At 37.0% G+C, this 18,391-nt stretch overlaps 1 protein-coding gene across 3 annotated transcripts in view; it reads right to left on the bottom strand.

The window, feature by feature from the left end:
* Positions 1-18,391, bottom strand: part of PDS5A (PDS5 cohesin associated factor A) — a 166,836-nt gene that overhangs the window by 62,947 nt on the left and 85,498 nt on the right. For all 3 annotated transcript variants that reach the window (XM_049886936.1, XM_049886938.1, XM_049886937.1), the window contains 4 exons: positions 17,083-17,164; positions 15,595-15,643; positions 15,219-15,358; positions 5,829-5,944 (listed from right to left, as the gene is read on the bottom strand). In XM_049886936.1, coding sequence (XP_049742893.1) covers positions 5,829-5,944; positions 15,219-15,358; positions 15,595-15,643; positions 17,083-17,164 — 387 coding nt within the window. The remainder of the gene's footprint in view (positions 1-5,828; positions 5,945-15,218; positions 15,359-15,594; positions 15,644-17,082; positions 17,165-18,391) is intronic.

Here is an 18,391-nt window from a genome sequence, read left to right as displayed (position 1 = left end):
AATGATTCTTTTAATTTCATTTGGTTCTGTTGTGATGTGGTCCTTCTCATTTCTTATTCGGGTTATTTGTTTCCTTTCCTGTATTTCTTTAGTCAGTCTAGCCAATGGTTTATCAATTTTGTTAATTTTTTCAAAGAACCAGCTTTTGGCTTTGTTAATTCTTTCAATTGTTTTTCTGTTCTCTAATTCATTTAGTTCAGCTCTAATTTTTATTATTTGTTTTCTTCTGGTGCCTGATGGATTCTTTTGTTGCTCACTTTCTATTTGTTCAAGTTGTAGGGACAGTTCTCTGATTTTGGCTCTTTCTTCTTTTTGTATGTGTGCATTTATTGATATAAATTGGCCTCTGAGCACTGCTTTTGCTGTGTCCCAGAGGTTTTGATAGGAAGTATTTTCATTCTCGTTGCTTTCTATGAATTTCCTTATTCCCTCCTTGATGTCTTCTATAACCCAGTCTTTTTTCAGGAGGGTATTGTTCATTTTCCAAGTATTTGATTTCTTTTCCCTCGTTTTTCTGTTATTGATCTCTAGTTTTATTGCCTTGTGATCTGAGAAGATGCTTTGTAATATTTCGATGTTTTGGACTCTGCAAAGGTTTGTTTTATGTCCTAATATGTGGTCTATTCTAGAGAATGTTCCATGTGCGCTGGAAAAAAAAGTATATTTTGCAGCAGTTGGGTGGAGAGTTCTGTATAAGTCAATGAGGTCAAGTTGGTTGATTGTTGTAATTAGATCTTCCGTGTCTCTGTTGAGCTTCTTGCTGGATGTCCTGTCCTTCTCCGAAAGTGGTGTGTTGAAGTCTCCTACTATAATTGTGGAGGTATCTATCTCGCTTTTCAGTTCTGTTAAAATTTGATTTATGTATCTTGCAGCCCTGTCATTGGGTGCGTAAATATTTAATATGGTTATGTCTTCCTGATCAATTGTCCCTTTTATCATTATATAGTGTCCTTCTTTATCCTTTGTGGTGGATTTAAGTCTAAAGTCTATTTTGTCAGAAATTAATATTGCTACTCCTCTTCTTTTTTGCTTATTGTTTGCTTGATATACTTTTTTCCATCCTTTGAGTTTTAGTTTATTTGAGTCTCTAAGTCTAAGGTGTGTCTCTTGTAGGCAGCATATAGATGGATCGTGTTTCTTTATCCAGTCTGTGACTCTCTGTCTCTTTATTGGTGCATTTAGTCCATTTACATTCAGGGTAATTATAGATAAGTAAGTTTTTAGTGCTGTCATTTTGATGCCTTTTTATGTGTGTTGTTGACAATTTCATTTTTCCACATACTTTTTTGTGCTGAGGCGTTTTTCTTAGTAAATTGTGAGATCCTCATTTTCATAGTGTTTGACTTTATGTTAGTTGAGTCGTTACGTTTTTCTTGGTTTTTGTCTTGAGTTATAGAGTTGTTATACCTTTTTGTGGTTACCTCATTATATACCCCTATTTTTCTAAGTAAAAACCTAACTTGTATTGTTCTATATCGCCTTGTATCACTCTCCATATGGCAGTTCAATGCCTCCTGTATTTAGTCCCTCTTTTTGATTATTGTGATCTTTTACCTATTGACTTCCATGATTCCCTGTTATGTGTATTTTTTTTTTTTTAATTAATCTTAATTTGTTTGTTTTTGTGATTTCCCTATTTGAGTTGATATCAGGACGTTCTGTTTTGTGACCTTGTGTTGTGCTGATATCTGATATTATTGGTTCTCTGACCAAACAATATCCTTTAGTATTTCTTGTAGCTTTGGTTTGGTTTTTGCAAATTCTCTAAACTTGTGTTTGTCTGTAAATATCTTAATTTCGCCTTCATATTTCAGAGAGAGTTTTGCTGGATATATGATCCTTGGCTGGCAGTTTTTCTCCTTCAGTGTTCTGTATATGTCGTCCCATTCCCTTCTTGCCTGCATGGTTTCTGCTGAGTAGTCAGAACATATTCTTATTGATTCTCCCTTGAAGGAAACCTTTCTTTTCTCCCTGGCTGCTTTTAAAATTTTCTGTTTATCTTTGGTTTTGGTGAGTTTGATGATAATATGTCTTGGTGTTTTTCTTTTTGGATCAATCTTAAATGGGGTTCGATGAGCATCTTGGATTGATATCCTTTCGTCTTTCATGATGTCAGGGAAGTTTTCTGTCAGAAGTTCTTCAACTATTTTCTCTGTGTTTTCTGTCCCTCCTCCCTGTTCTGGGACTCCAATCACCCGCAGGTTATCCTTCTTGATAGAGTCCCACATAATTCTTAGGGTTTCTTCATTTTTTTTAATTCTTTTATCTGATTTTTTTTCAGCTATGTTGGTGTTAATTCCCTGGTCCTCCAGATGTCCCAGTCTGCATTCTAATTGCTCGAGTCTGCTCCTCTGACTTCCTATTACGTTGTCTAATTCTGTTATTTTATTGTTAATCTTTTGGATTTCTACATGTTGTCTCTCTATGGATTCTTGCAACTTATTAATTTTTCCAGTATGTTCTTGAATAATCTTTTTGAGTTCTTCAACAGTTTTATCAGTGTGTTCCTTGGCTTTTTCTGCAGATATCCTAATTTCATTTGTGATATCATTAAGCATTCTGTAAATTAGTTTTTTATATTCTGTATCTGATAATTCCAAAATTGTATCTTCATTTGGGAAAGATTTTGATTCTTTTGTTTGGGGGGTTGGAGAAGCTGTCCCGGTCTGCTTCTTTAAGTGGTTTGATATGGATTGTTGTCTCCGAGCCATCACTGGGAAACTAGTTTTTCCAGAAAATCCGCTAAAAAAAAAACTGCAGTCAGATCCCTATCAGAGTTCTCCCTTTGGCTCAGGCTATTCAGATGTTAATGAAGCCGCCTGGGAAGGGTGGGGGAGGGAACAGAGAGATAGGAGAGTAGCACCTCAGAATATAGCCAGAGTTGCTTGTCTTGCTTGGAATGACTGTTATATCTGAGATTCTCGCGGGCGCGTCGCCTATGTGTGCTGGCTGTGTGGAGATTGCCCCCGGGGGGTCTGGCCCGCTGGAGTCACGGTCAGATCCTCCACTTCCAGCCCCACGCCCAGCGTCAAGGCTCCCCTACTGGGACGGTGCACTCTCAACTCCAAAATCAGTCGCTGCCTCCCGGGGACTTCTCGTCTCTCCAGCCGCGTGGCCGTGCCGCCCCCGTGAACTAGGTGGGCCCCCTCCCGGGGTTAGTTCAGATGGGTGGAGTAGCTCCCTGTGCTTGTGCCGCGACCGAGTGTCCTGGCTGGAACGCTGTTCTCCCCACTCCAATACCAGTCGCTGCCTCCCGGGGACTTCTCCTACCGGCTGCGTCCCACGCCGCCCGCGCGACCCGGCTGGTCCCCTTCCCGGGGTTAGTTCAGGGGGTGGAGCAACTCTCCGTGTTTATGGCGTACTTGCGTGCAGTCCTAATCCCTGCGGGACGGTTCCCCGGCTCGGATGCTGCTCTTTCTGCTCCAAGATCAGTCACTGCCTCCCGGGGACTTCTCCTACCGGCTGCGTCCCACGCCGCCCGTGGAACCAGCTGGTCCCCCTCCCGGGGTTAGTTCAGGGGGGTGGAGCAGGTCTCTGTGCTTGTGCCGTACCTAACTGGTACGCTGGCTCCAGGCTCTGGAAACAATCGCTGCTTCCCCGTATTAGTTCGTTCTCCGTCTCTAAATCTGTGTTTGTTGTTCAGGGTTCGTAGATTGTTATGTATGTGATCGATTCACTTGTTTTTCCGTGTCTTTGTTGTAAGAGGGATCCGAGGTAGCGTCTGCCTAGTCCGCCATCTAGGCTCCGCCTCAAGATTTTGTTCTGTTATACATAACATTGCCATGAGTTGGAGCCGACCCGATAGCAACTAACAACTATTAATAATTTAATATTCCATATATATTTGGGTTCAGGGAAAGAATACTATATGATATGTTTTCATTAAAATTAATAAATTGACATTTTGCTTAAAATTAGTCTTTTAGAAATGCTAACCATAAATCAATCTTTCTGAGTCCAAACAATCCATGATGCTACTGAGAAAATAAACTTTCAGGCTTTTAAGACTAGGAATCAAACACTTGCTTATTTTAATTGACTGAAGTAGTGAAATACTGTGAGGCCTCTTGGAGACAAACAGCAAGGGCTTCCTGATGACGTTATATGTCTCCTTCAAAGTCAATACTAAGAGGCAAGGGTACCTATTTCTATTATATCATTCTTGATTTATCTGGTTAAAACCAAATGGTGCAGAGGAAAGAACGTTAACATGGAAATAATAAACCTACGAACGTTTTTGCCATTACCCAGCTATGTACAAATCACGCGATCTCTCAGAACTTTAGTTTTCTTATTTGCAAATGATTATTTTCAAAATAACAGAGATGAGAGACGAAAACATAATTCAAAAAAGGAAAGAAATAGACAAATAAAGGTGTTGCAATACAATCACAACAGTGATCCCCATAAGGTGAAATAACTAGAGGCTTGAGCACTAGAACCATGTCTCTTAATTCTAGGCTGTTTGATAAGAGAAGTCAACAAGTTCTACACAGCAACCTAATATGGAGAAAAAGATACATAGCTTATCTACTGGAAAAAGTAATTAGTACAGGAAAAGCTTTCACAGAAGTCTACAATAGGAAATCATTAAAAACAACTGAAATGCATGAAACTACAGGAATTAAAAAAAAAAAAAAAAAGGTCAATTAACATCTATTACTGAGCCCTACTGGTGCAGGGGTTAGGAGTTTGGCTGCTAATCAAAAGGTTGGCAGCTCGAATCCACCAGCCACTCCTTGGAAATGCTATGGGGCAGTTCTACTCTGTCCTATAGGGTCACTATGAGTCAGAATTGACTCAATGGCAATGGTTTTTTTTGTTTGTTTGTTTATGCCAGACTGTGTATTTTTTATATCTCTAATTCTCACAACAATTCAGAAGAGATGTTATAACCAGGGCTTTAACCCAGTTCATTCTGGTTCGAACCCTTGCTGAAAATTTGCATTTCCACCCCAGATATACTGAATCAGAATCTACATTTTAACAAGATCCCCAAGTGATTCTTCCCTATAATAAATTTTAAAAACCACTGCTCTACTAGTGGAAACCTGTTAAGTGCTACAGCTGCTAACCAAAGGGTCGGCAGTTCGAATCAGCCAGCTGCTCCTTGGAAACTATGGGGCAGTCCTACTCTGTCCCATAGGGTTACTATGAGTCGGAATCGACTGGATGGCAATGGGTTTGGTTTGGGTTACTCTACTAGTGGTTCTCAAAATTGGTTCCTAACCAGGAGCATTAACATCACCTGGGAACTTGTTATTATGCAAATTCTCAGCAGGGATTCAAACTGGAATGAACTGGTTTGAAGTCCTGGTTATAACCATTTTAAAGTTGGAAATAAATTAAAACTTCGGCAAATTAATGGACTTCTTCAAAGTCACAAAGTGGTTACAGAGGTATACTTGGGAACCAGGTTGGTTTAATGTCAATTCTGTGCTCTTTATAATATACTAGTCTGTTCTCACAGTTTTCAAATGAATAGTGGTATAATACATACTACAGAATGTTATGTGGTCATTAAAATGATTAAGAATCAAAGGTAGGTTGACAGATCTACAGATTATATTTTCTTTTTTTATGATGCAGGTTTTCTGTAATGAGCATATATGGGCTAAAAATAAACACAAGAAGTCTTTTAAAAACATTAAAGAAGGCCATAGTCCATAAAAAGAGAAGATTCTTCTGTCAACTTGAATGATATATGCTTCTGCAATTGTAAGGGTAAATAGGAAACTTTAGATCTCCTCAGGGCCCAGAATTTAATTTTACAATACTGAAATTTCAGATTATAGTTTTTTTTTGAGTGAATATATTTCCTAGCTTACCTTATGGCTTCTGAATCAATGTGCACAGGTGCAATTCTTTCCAACAGAAATTTGACCATCTCTAGAAAAGGATTTGTTGGCTGCTTAGGATTTGCAAGTTTTCGAGCTATTTCTCTCTACAGGAAAGAAAGAGTTTCACCGTAAGTATGACTCACATTCATGTTTTTCCAAATGAAAATGACAGTAGACATCAAAGGCATTTAAAAGATTTGAAATCAACCGAACTTTTTTTTTTCTGGCTTTACACTCTAAGTATAATTTATACGCCTCACTGAGCACCAGCTACAAAATCTGGACTGTGGAAAACAGAAAGGGGAGGATGTGGTTTCTGTGTGATTTCTCTTTTGTCTCATTATCTGTGCCATGAAATTACTGTTTAGTGTAACAACATAATGCTTTTGAAAAAAATAGAACTTTTAGATGTATGTTTTATTGGCTTTGATTATTTTTTGTAATTTGTCAGAATATGTTTTATTTCAGTTGCTAATTTCTTTTTTTTTTAAGGGGAGATTCATAAATACATAAGTATTTGTAAAGTTTTTCAGCTCTGGAAGAACATAGTTGAGGGACAGATGAATATCATGTACTCCCTTCGAGTTTTAATTATTTATAACTTAGAAACAGAATTACTAAAGGCTTTTTGATAGACCCAAAAGTCACTTTCTCAGCTTAAGTGCAAACATACTGTTATTATAACAAATAGCTCCTACAAAAAGACAATGTGCTGGATACTAGGGAAAGAAATTTCCTGTAATAAAAAGGCTTTTAACTAAATACCTGATTGTGAAATATAAATTTTAGCTGAAGAGGTAACGCATTGTTTCCAAACTTGACTATGGGTGATGGTTGCATATGATTAATATAATTGACATCACTAAACCGTACGCCTGAAAGATGCTGAATTGGTGAATGTTGTGTTATACATATTTTTATAACAATCAAAAAGTTTCTAAACTATAAAGTAATAACAAACGGTAGTTGTATTTATAAGCTTTTGTTCATAAAAATAATCTTTTAGGGATTATATGTTCAGGAGGACAAGGGAGAAAGGAAAAAGAGATTTCGACTATAGTTTCAGTGACATCTTAACACAAATTACAAATTAGATACCATCCATATTTATTATTAGAGTGTAAATTCAGAGCACTCAGATTCTGAAGAAAATTTCCTAGTTATTAGGAGATGTATGATTCATTTTAGCAAGTTGTAACTGAGCAAAATTCAGCATTTGAAAAAATAAGAACTTTTTATTCAGTGCTTGGTTCTTACATACTTTGCTCTAAGCCACAGACATATATACATAATTTGAATTTAAATACTGTACTAGCTTTTGAAAGCAAACTTGTTTCCTACAGATATCCCCCCACCCAAAAGATTTTTTTCTTTAGTATAAAATTAAGCTGCTTTAACCTAAATGTTATGCATTGAATTACATCCCCCCCAAAATATGTGTTGGAATGCTAACCCCTATACCTGTGGATGTAATCCCATTTGGGAATACGGTTTTCTTTGTTATGTTAATGAGGAACAGCATAGACACAGATATTAAGTGAGTACAATTCGGCGGGGAGGGGAGAGGGGAGATGGACTCCATGTGAAGATCACCAAGGAATCAAGGAACAGAAGCTCAGAGATAAGAATGTTTTCCCAGAGCCAACAGAGAGAGCATTTCCCTAGAACAAGCGCCCTGAATTTGGACTTCTGGCCTCCTACACTGTGAGGAAATAAATTTCTTTTCTTTAAAACCACCCACTTATGGTACTTCTGTTACAGCAGCAATAGACAACCAAGACACTAAGATTAAAGCTAGTAATTATCTAAAAACAAATATCGTTATTGGAAAATGGCTAGGGAATTTTACATGGGAATATTTTGGAATATTCTGGAATAGGTTACTTATACATGGAAAAACTAGGTATTAGTAAAGGCAGTTACGGCACTATGTATAAACACACATAAAATTAAAAAGTAAATGCTGAAGAGAAAAAGGATAATTCAAAATTACATAGGTACAATACCAGTACTATATAAAATACACATATATATAAACAATAATAGATAAAGTTAGAGTTCTTAAAACTTGACTTTTCTACGCTAGGATCCCTAATACAGGGCATTATCAGAATACAAAACATAACTAACAACGCACAAACACTAGAGGAGAAACTAGATAACTGGGGGCTCCTAAAAATCAAACACTTATGCTCAACAAAAGACTTCACGAAAACAGTAAAAAGACAACATACAGACTAGGAAAAAATTTTTGGCTACGACAAATCTGATCAGTGTGTAATCTCTAAAATCTACAAGATACTGCAAAACTTCAACCAGAAAAAGAAAATGACCCAATTAAAAAACAGGCAAAGGACATGAACAGGCACTTCACCAAAGAAGATATTCAGGTGGCTAAGAGATACATGGCACATGTTTTTTTTTTTAAGAGATACATGAGGAAATGCTCATGATCATTAGCCATCAGAGAAATGCAAATCAAAACTACAATGAGATTCCACCTCACTCCAACAAGGCTGGCATTAATCCAAAAAACACAAAACAACAAACGTTAGAGAGGTTGTGGAGAGGCTAGAACACTTATACACTGCTGGTGGGGAAGTAAAATGGTATAACCACTTTGGAAATCGATCAGGCGCTTCCTTAAAAAGCTAAAATAGACGTACCATACGAACCAGCAATCTTACTCCTTGGGATATATCCTAGAAAAATAAGAGCCGTTACACAAATAGATATATGCACACCCATGTTCAATGCAGCACTGTATACAGTAACAAAAAGATGGAAACAACCTAGGTGCCCATCAAGAGATGAATGAATAAACAAATTAGGGTATACTCACACAATGACTACGCGGTGATAAAGAACAACAAAGAATCCGTGAAACACCTCATAAACAGGGATGAACCTAGAATGCATCATGCTGAGTGAAATTAGCTCATCGCCAAAGGACAAATATTGTACGAGCCCACTATTCTAAGAACTCAAGAAAAGGTTGAGATACAGAAGAAAACTTTCTTTGATGATTACGAGGGTGGGGAAGGAGGGAGAGAGGAATTCACTAACTAGATAGTAGACAAGAATTATCTCAGGTGAAGGGAAGGACAATACATGATACGCTGGAAGTCAGCGCAACTGGACTACATCAAAAGCTAAGAAGTTTCCTGAACACAACCAAACACTTTGAGAGACAGTGTAGCAGGGGTAAGGGTCTGGGGACCATGGTTCCAGGGGACATCTAGGTCAACTGGCATAACGAAGTTTATTAAGAAAATGTTCTGAATCACACTTTGGTGAGTGGTGCCTGGGGTTTTAAAAGCTAGTGAGCAGACATCTAAGATGCATCAATTGATCCCAACCCTCCTGGAGCAAAGGAGAATGAAGAACACCAAAGATATAAGGAAAATATTAGCCCAAGAAACAAATGGGCCACATAAACCAGAGACTCCATCAGCCTGAGATCAGAAGACCTAGATGGTGCCTGGCTACCACTAATGACCGACAGGGAATGCAACAGAGTCCCTGACGGCACAGGAGAAAAGTGGGGCGCAGAACTCAAATTCGAGTAAAAAGACCAGACTTAATGGTCTGACTGAGACTGGAGGAACCCCAGAAGATATGGTCCCTGGACTCTCTGTTAATCCAGAACTAACACCATTCCCGAAGCCAACTCTTCAGACAAAGAATAGACTGGATTACAAGACATAAAATGATACTCAAGAAGAGTGTGCTTCTTTCTTAGTTCAAGTAGATACATGAGACTAAATGAGCAGCTCTTGTCCAGAGGTGACATGAGAAAGCAGAATGGGATAGGAGCTGGTTGAATGGACATGGGAAATCCAGGGCGGAAAGGAGAAATGTACAGTCACATTATACAGATAACAATGAGGGTCTCGTAACAATGTGTGTATAAATTTTTGTATGAGAAACTAACCTGAGCTGTAAATTTTCACCTAAATCACACACACAAAAAAACCTCTTTATAAGTAACAAAAAAAACTTGACTTTTCTGTGTTGCCATAAAACAATTATACAATTAGATAACACCCCATAATATTTTATGCAGGTAATATTTAGGTAATCTCCCATAATAATTATTTAAAGATATTATATTTGTTATAATCTTAAGTGATACCGGGGACACACAGCTGAAATTCCAAAACCAAACTAGGTTGTTGCAGTAGTAACGAATAAATGGTTTTAAGATACTGAAGGAAAAAAGACACCCACACATACCTCAAACACATACATACTTAAAACTAACAAGTTTTATAATGGAAAAATAACTGAGAAAACTTCAACCAGAATTAATGATTTTTTTAAAATCCTTTTAGGAAACAAGAACTGGCAGAGTTAAAAAAAAAAAAAAAAAAAGTCTTCTGCATTCCTGACAGTGTTTCAAAAAATTTCTGATCAAGTCTATGCTATTACTGTAGATTACTACTATGACTAATATCTATTTACTAGTTACAAAAGTTGTTTAGTCATTAGGCATTGTTAAGGAATATCAAAGAAATAAAGAACTAGCCCCTACAAATTCTCAGTTATTACTAAGACAAAAAACAAAAAAGCATAAAAAAATGCTATATCCATATATGCCTTTCCCTCTTCATATATTTTTCATTTATCATTTTTAACAATAAAAAATGAGTTCTGTCAGGTAATTCCCCCTCACACACCTTTCCTTCCCCCAGCTAATCAAAATGACTGCTAAGGAGACTTAATATTGCCATTATTTTTCACAGTTGGAATCAGTTAACTGGATAAGGATACCGCAATTTCTCACAAGAAGTAATTTCCAAAGGCTTAACTTTCATATTAGAGTTAAGATATGCATCATTCTCACTAAAGATTAAGTTAAAAGGAAAATGGGAAACATTTTATGATGTGGCCAAATACCATAAGAAGAGATTAAATCAGGATCTCTCTCCCTTTCCTTCTTTAGCAACTCCAGGAGGTATAATTGTGATGACCTATACCAATCAGCCCTGAATTTCAGACTTCTACACACAACTGCTGAGAGGTCACACTTAGATCATTATCTTCTCCCACCCCTAAAGCATCTCCTCTAATATCCAGTCAGCCAGACTAGAAATACGGCAGTCATTCTTGACATTGTAGTCTAATTCCTACTCAAATTTTTTTTTTAAGACTCATTCTAGAATAGGTCATTCCCTGACCCACATCTACCCCTGCCTCGGACGGGTGCTGTTCCTTTTTGCTATCAAAGCACATGATTCTGTGAGAACTTTTAACACACTCTATTCTCTACTGAGATATGTGTCGGTCCAAATCTAACGTGCAAGCTCTGAGAGGCCATGCGTACAGCCTTCTAGATTAAACAGTATATTTTAAGAACACAGGCTTGATCAAGAAACAAAATAATATTTGGACTTCTGAAGATACAATAAATCTCCAACCCCGTAGGGAAGAGTTTTTTAAGTGTGGTCCATGAAAGATCCGATTAAAATCACTTTGAGACTTTGTTAAAAAACGGTGACTCAAAATCCCATTGCAGGCCTATTCTAAGAATCACTTATGTTTGCCATAAATTTACAATACTCTAAGAACTTCCATTCATTTAAATTTTATAGGGTAGTACATGGCCCTGTATTAGGGAATTTGATTCTTTTAACCACCCTATGATGTTGGCAATCTTTACAGATGAGGAAAATGAGGCTCAGAAATATGGAGTAACTTACTAAAGGTCCAAGTGGTAGTAAATGGCATAGCTGGAATTCAAACCTTGGAAACTGTCTCATTAAACGTCGAACAAACAAGTTTTCAAGAAATTGTTAAAATTTGGGAATCATTTTCATAGGAAGGCAAAAAACCCACAAAACACCCCAAAACCACTGCTGTTGTTGATTCTGACTCATGATGACCCCATGTGTTACAAAGTAGAAATGAGCTTCATAGAGTTTTTGTGGCTGTAATCTTTATGGGAGCAGACTGCCAGGCCTTTCTTCCATGGCACTGCTGAGTGGGTCCGAACCACCAACCCTTCAGGTAGTAAATGTTAGAGCTAGGAAGAAGGTATCATTACCATGCTCTTTTCAGTGGCAGTAAAGTCCTCCATTTCTACCTTCCTGGTTCCTAAAATCATGCTCACTGTGTGGCTGCACTGCATGGCTGTAGCATTCATCTCCAGATATTTTGGTAATAAGACATCTGTTTTGCATATACATTTTGGATTGGGAAACCTAAAATATTTCTGGTCTAATAAATTGCAGGGTTTCTCTTCAATGCCATATTTTCAAATGGTAAGCTCAATTCTTATTTCTCTCAAACCAAAAGTATTACTTGAGTGTTCTTCAGGTTCACATTTCTTGTACTGGCTCTTGCAAAGAATGATGTAATACATAGAATGTTTAAGAGATCTAGGATCTACCTGCAACTCAGCCACTATAACTAGCTGTGAAATACTGAATGAGAAACTTTACATCCCTAAAATTCAATGTGCTTCTCTGTAAAATGAAGTGGTTAAACCAAATAGCTCTAAGATATTTTTAAGCTATTTCATTCTGTGATCCAATTATATTAGTTGATGCTCTACAAGACAGACTACTTCTGGAACTGAAACTCTAAGTGCCAAAGAAGTAAATGAAATTTTTGAAAAAATTTAAATATTTTAAAACAGAGGTTGGCAAACTATGGCCTGTGAAACAAATATGGCCCACAGCTACACTCTACTCTTAAGTGTTCTCAGCAAATTACCCAGATCTGGATCGCTGAAGTTGGGGTATTCTGGACACATGGCACATTCACAAGTAAAAGTCCACTGATAGAAAAGCCCACTACTCTCATCTCCAAAAGAACTTCCCCCCATGTCCTCCTAATTACTGGTCTTTTTAGATCCAATTAAGAGTCCCTGTATGACTACACTGACTAAAAGATACCTTCTTGATGCTAACCAGACCACTTCGCGTATGTATGTGTGTTTGTGTATATATATACATATAACGTACACATATATACATTTTACATATATATATATGTAAACACACATATCTATTACAGTCCTTATCATTTATACTTCAATAATTATCCAACGCTAATCCTTTCTGTCTGTTGGTGAACACTGAATATACCGTGGACTGCCAGAAGAATGAACAAGTCTGTTTTGGAAGAAGTAAAGCCAGAGTGCTCCTTGGAAGCGAGGATGGCGAGACTTCACCTCATGTACTTAGGACATGTTATCAAGAGGTACTAGTCCTTGGAGAAGAACATCATGCTTGGCAAGGTAGAGGATCAGCGAAAAAGAAGACGACCCTTGATGAGATGGACTGACACAGTGGCTGCAACAATGGGCTCAAACATAGCAATGATTGTGAGGATGGTGCAAGACTGGGCAGTGTTTCGTTCTGTTGTACATAGCGTTGCTATGAGTCGGAACTGACTTGATAGCACCTAACAACACCAACAATCCTTTCTGTCAGATGGACCTTGGCTAAAAGTAGAAAACGCCAGGAAATATTTACCTGTGTTTTACTGACTATGCAAAGGCATTTGACTGTGTGGGTCATAACAAATTATGGATAACACTGCGAAGAATGAGAATTCCAGAACACTTCACTGTGTTCATGAAGACCCAGTACACAGACCAAGAAGCAGTCGTTAGAACAGAACAAGGGGATACTGTGTGGTTTAGAATCAGGAAAGGTGTTCATCAGGATTGTAACCTTTCACTAATTCAATCTGTATGCTTAGCAAATAATCTGAGAAACTGGGCTATATGAAAAATAACGTGGCATCAGATATGGAGGAAGACTCATTAACAACCTGCATTATGCAGATGACACAACCTTCCTTGCGAAAAGTGGAGAAGGCTTAAAGCACTTACTGACGAAGTTCAAAGACTACAGTCTTCAGTATGGATTACACTTTAACATACGGAAAAGAAAAATCCTTACAACCGGACCAATAAGCAACATCATGATAAACGGAGAAAAGGCTGAAGTTGTCAAGTGCATCATTTTACTTGGATTCACAATCAACACCCATGGAAGCAGCAGTCAAGATATTAAAGGACGTATTTCACTGGGCAAATCCGCTGCAAAAGACCACTAAGTGTTAAAAAACAAAGATGTCGCTTTGAAGACTAAGGTGTGCCTGACACGAGCCAGGGTGTTTTCAATCGCCTCATATGCATGTGAAAGCTGAATAATGAATATCAAAGAACTGATGCCTTTGAATCATCGTGTTGATGAAGAATACTGAATATACCATGGATTTCCAGAAGAACAAACAAATCTATCTTGGAAGAAGTACAGCCAGAATGCTCCTTAAAAGGACTTGGTCTCACTTTCTTTGGACATGTTATCAAGAGGGACGAGTCCCTGGAGAAGGACATCATGCATGGTAAAGCAGAAGGTCAGTGAAAAAGAGGGAGACCCTCAATGAGACGGACTGACACAGTAGCTGCAACAATGGGCTCATGCATAATTATGACTGTGAGGATGGCACAGGACCGGGCAGTGTTTCATTCTTTTGTACATGTGGTTGCTCGGAGTTTGAATGGACTAGACAGCACTTAACAACAACTATCCTTTCTGAAACAAAAATTAGACATTAATAACTGTAATAATTTTTTTCTCTCATTCATCCCTATAGCCCTAGTCCAAAGCATGTTTGTCATGTATATGTAATGCCATAAGAACTCTCATTATTTAAAACCTATAGGGCAGTGTGAAGCCCTATATTAGGAAACTTATACTAGAATTAATTTTTACCTGATTCTCGTAACAATCTTCTGAGGTGGAAAATATTTGTAAATGAAGACACTGAGGCTCAGAAATACTAACTTTTTAAAGATCATACTGGTAGTAAATAGTGCGGCTGAAATTCAAACCTACGGCTCTGTCTCATTAGATACTGAATAAACGAATGAATGAAGGTTTCCTTTCTGATAGTTTCAATGATATCGGTCTTCTATAAAATAAGGGGTCTAAGAATAAAATGAGGTCAAAGTCTAAAAAAGAATTACATTATCTATAAATACATAAAGGAAATCACATATATGGCTATGTGGCTATTGCTGATTTATTGATAAGGGTCATTTTCATGCTCATTTATGAGAAAAAACATGCACGCGTAAGCATGCATGCAGGAAATTCTTATCATTCATTCAATGAATGTTTGCTAAATATAGTGTACTTTATTCTGGAAATTCCTATGACCAATCTCCCTGGCTTAGTTCTTGAATTTTTTCCTAAAGCAAAGAGAACACAACGGACCGCAGATAATACACTCCTGGGTAATGCAGAGTTCAAGATATTGTTGAAAACATACAAAGCACTGTATGTAAAACAGGCTTTAATGAAAAATAAATTTATGTATAATGCTAAGAGGATATACGTAAAAGCATAATTTACTAACCACACAAACATCAGCTTGTTTGCATGAACAGGTGGGACTAATTAACAACTCTAATTGAGATCGAAGCTTCTCATCATCACCGAGAACCTGGTTAAATTTCTTCACAAAATCTTGTGCTTTCCCAGGGTCAGGCAGATTCTCTACAAAATTAAAAGAGAATTAACATTACCAAAGGATATCTACTAAACTAAAAGCAAGTAGGCTTAAAAACAATGCTGAGCCATTAAAAGAAAATCAGCTTAACTGGTTCTTAGAAATAAAATTATTAAGATAAGGGTTATTTTCTCTTAGCGTCGAACTGATAGCCCCCTTCAGTAAATTATTTTTCTGCTTTTGATGTTTAACTTACTTCTACTGAGTGAACAAAGATACTCACTTGCTATGGTCATCAGTTTTCCAAACATGGCAGAACAGTTAGCCTCTGACTGAAAAAAAAAAAAAAAAAAGAGCAGTTAAGTGTGCTAACAAATTTCTGTAAGAAAAATTGACATTTATTGTACATTTCTCATAAATAACTCATCACAATCTATCCACTGGACAGTGGCTTATCATATCTACGCACAAAGTTAATAGCAAAGAACTGTGGAGTAGCAACAACTATTAAATTAAGACAGAAGGAAAGGAGATGTTAGCAGGAGGGTATCAAAATTTTAAAGACTATGTAATGTTCGTAGGAATGTTATCTTGCCAGAAGATTGAACAGAAGATTGCCGGAAGATAAATCAAACAATTATAAAATATAATTTGAAATTATACATCACAGAAAATTAATCTAAAATGTGAAGAGTAGAAAATTTTCTTCTGTAATACAGTTATATTAGCTATTTTTGGCCCATTATTTAAATATCCTCAGAGAACTTCCCCTCCAATAGCACTTTTCTTTCTTTCGTTGTAATAACGTATTACTTTATTGTTTTAATTTGTATGAAATTTAAGTTATTTGGATTAGGATTTGGTAAACTATAGTCCCATGGGCTACCCATTTTTACGTATTGTCTATGACTGCTTTCACATAACAAGAGTTGAGTTGTTGACCAAGATCACATGGCCCACGAAGCCTAAAATACTTACTATCTGGCCTTTTACAAAAGGAGCCCTGATGGTGCAGTGGTTAAGTGCTTGGCTGCTAACTGAAAGGTCAGTGGTTCAAACCCACCGGCTGCTCTGCTGGAGAAAGATGTGGCAGTCTGCTTCCATAAAGATTACGGCCTTGGAAACCCTTTGGAGCAATTCTACTCCGTACTATAGGGTTGTTACGAGCTGAATAAACTCACTGGTAATGGGTTTGGTTTGGTCATTTACAAGAAGAGTTTGCTAACTCCTGTTCTACTGTCCATGGACCTTTTAGGGGTCTGTCTATGACCCCCTGGTTATGAATACATGTTATAGCAAATATACTTGTAAGTATATTGAGAGAATTATTCAAAATTTTCCTCTACCTTCCAGCAAACTTTGGACAGAACTTCTTTGTTAATTTTACATTGACATATTTATAGAATTGAAACCCAGTATGACATTGACTCTCTACTGAAGAACAAGGATCACAGAGTGAAAAATATCATGACACCTAATATAATTTATCTTAAGGATTAATTTGAATTGTTTGAAAATTAAAGAACTATGTAAAAACTCTAGTGCCTAAAAACTTGAAAAAGAAAACAATGTTTCTTTGACCATACCAAAAATAGTTTGTTATATTCATTTAAAATGGAAAGTTACTCTGAGTAACTATAGGAATTATGTTTAACATTTAGGAAAATAAAACACCTGAGGTACTCTCCACTTGCTTCCATATACTGAACTACAGAAATATTGAACATTGTCTATAATAAAAACTATGAATTTAAACAAATCATGAACCTACTGTAGGCTGCTTGTGCAAATCCAATAGTTCTCGTACATGACTCCTAAGCATGTTCTGACACTTCCACATTTCATTAAGAGCTCTGTAAATAAAAGTATAAACATGGAAAAAATGCCTTATATACTAGTACTGTTAATTACTCAACTTTACTGCCTTGCTTGCTGTAATTCTTCTACATTCCTAAAATTTTAAGTACCAGAAAATTTATTTATTAGCATTTGAGATAGGTTAGCATAAAATGGTAAATATAAAGGTACTTATGAAAGAAGATATTTGAGAAGTTTAGAAGAATGAATAGGATCTTCCAGGTAAATAAAAAGATGGAAAGGCATTCTAAGCAGAAGTAACTAGAAAGTTCTGGTACAAAGAGAAAGAAAATGTTATCACAGTACCTGGCACCTACAGGAAACTGAAGAAAATGTATATGTTTGGAACACAGGGTATGAGTGGTGAGCATATGGAAGCTGAAACTATAGACAAGAATCAAATTATGGAGGACCTCCCCCCCCAAAATTTTTTTTTTATGAAGAGTGATAAACTATTTAAAAAAAATTTCTTAGAAATAATGTAGATTCAAGATATAAAAGTTAAATTGAATATGTGTACTCCAGATTCTTCTCTCTGTGAAAGTAGATTTTCTTCTCAACATCTCTCACAAGGCTCCTCCCCATATTTCCAGGTGCCCACCACATCCCTGGGAAATTACTGAGTGCTTTTTCCCAAATATTCTGAAATATAAATGGAGATCAAAACCTAGGGCTAGGGGCTTGCTACATGGGACTGATCATTAGGAACCACTTGCAAAGCTTTTAAAAGATGATGAATAATGCCTGCTATGATGCATTGAGGACACACTACCTCTGAAGAATTTTTTGCCAAAAATGCATAATCCCGGTCTAATAATGGATGAACCCAAAATGGAGGAACATTCTACAAAATAACTGTCCTATACAATACTCTTCCAAAAAATTGTCAAAGTCATAAAAGACAAAGAAAGACTGAGGAATGATTACAGATTAAAGGAGTCTAAAGACACGTGACAACTAAATGCAATGTATAATCTTAGACTGGGAAAAAGAATACCCATAAAGAACATTAAACCAAAAATCAAACCCGTTGCTGTCGAGTCGATTCTGACTCATAGCGACCCAATAGGGCAGAGTAGAACTACCCCCATAGAGTTTCCGAGGAGCACCTGGTGGATTCGAACTGCCGACCTTTTGGTTAGCAGCCGTAGCACTTAACCACTACACCACCAGGTTTCCATAAAGGACATTACTTGAACAATAAATTTGAATATGAACTTAGA

Source organism: Elephas maximus, chromosome 5 (genome assembly GCF_024166365.1).
Source record: "Elephas maximus indicus isolate mEleMax1 chromosome 5, mEleMax1 primary haplotype, whole genome shotgun sequence".
Lineage (NCBI taxonomy): Eukaryota > Metazoa > Chordata > Mammalia > Proboscidea > Elephantidae > Elephas > Elephas maximus.
Note: the sequence above shows the minus strand (reverse complement) of the source record. Positions and strands in the feature narration are given on the sequence as shown.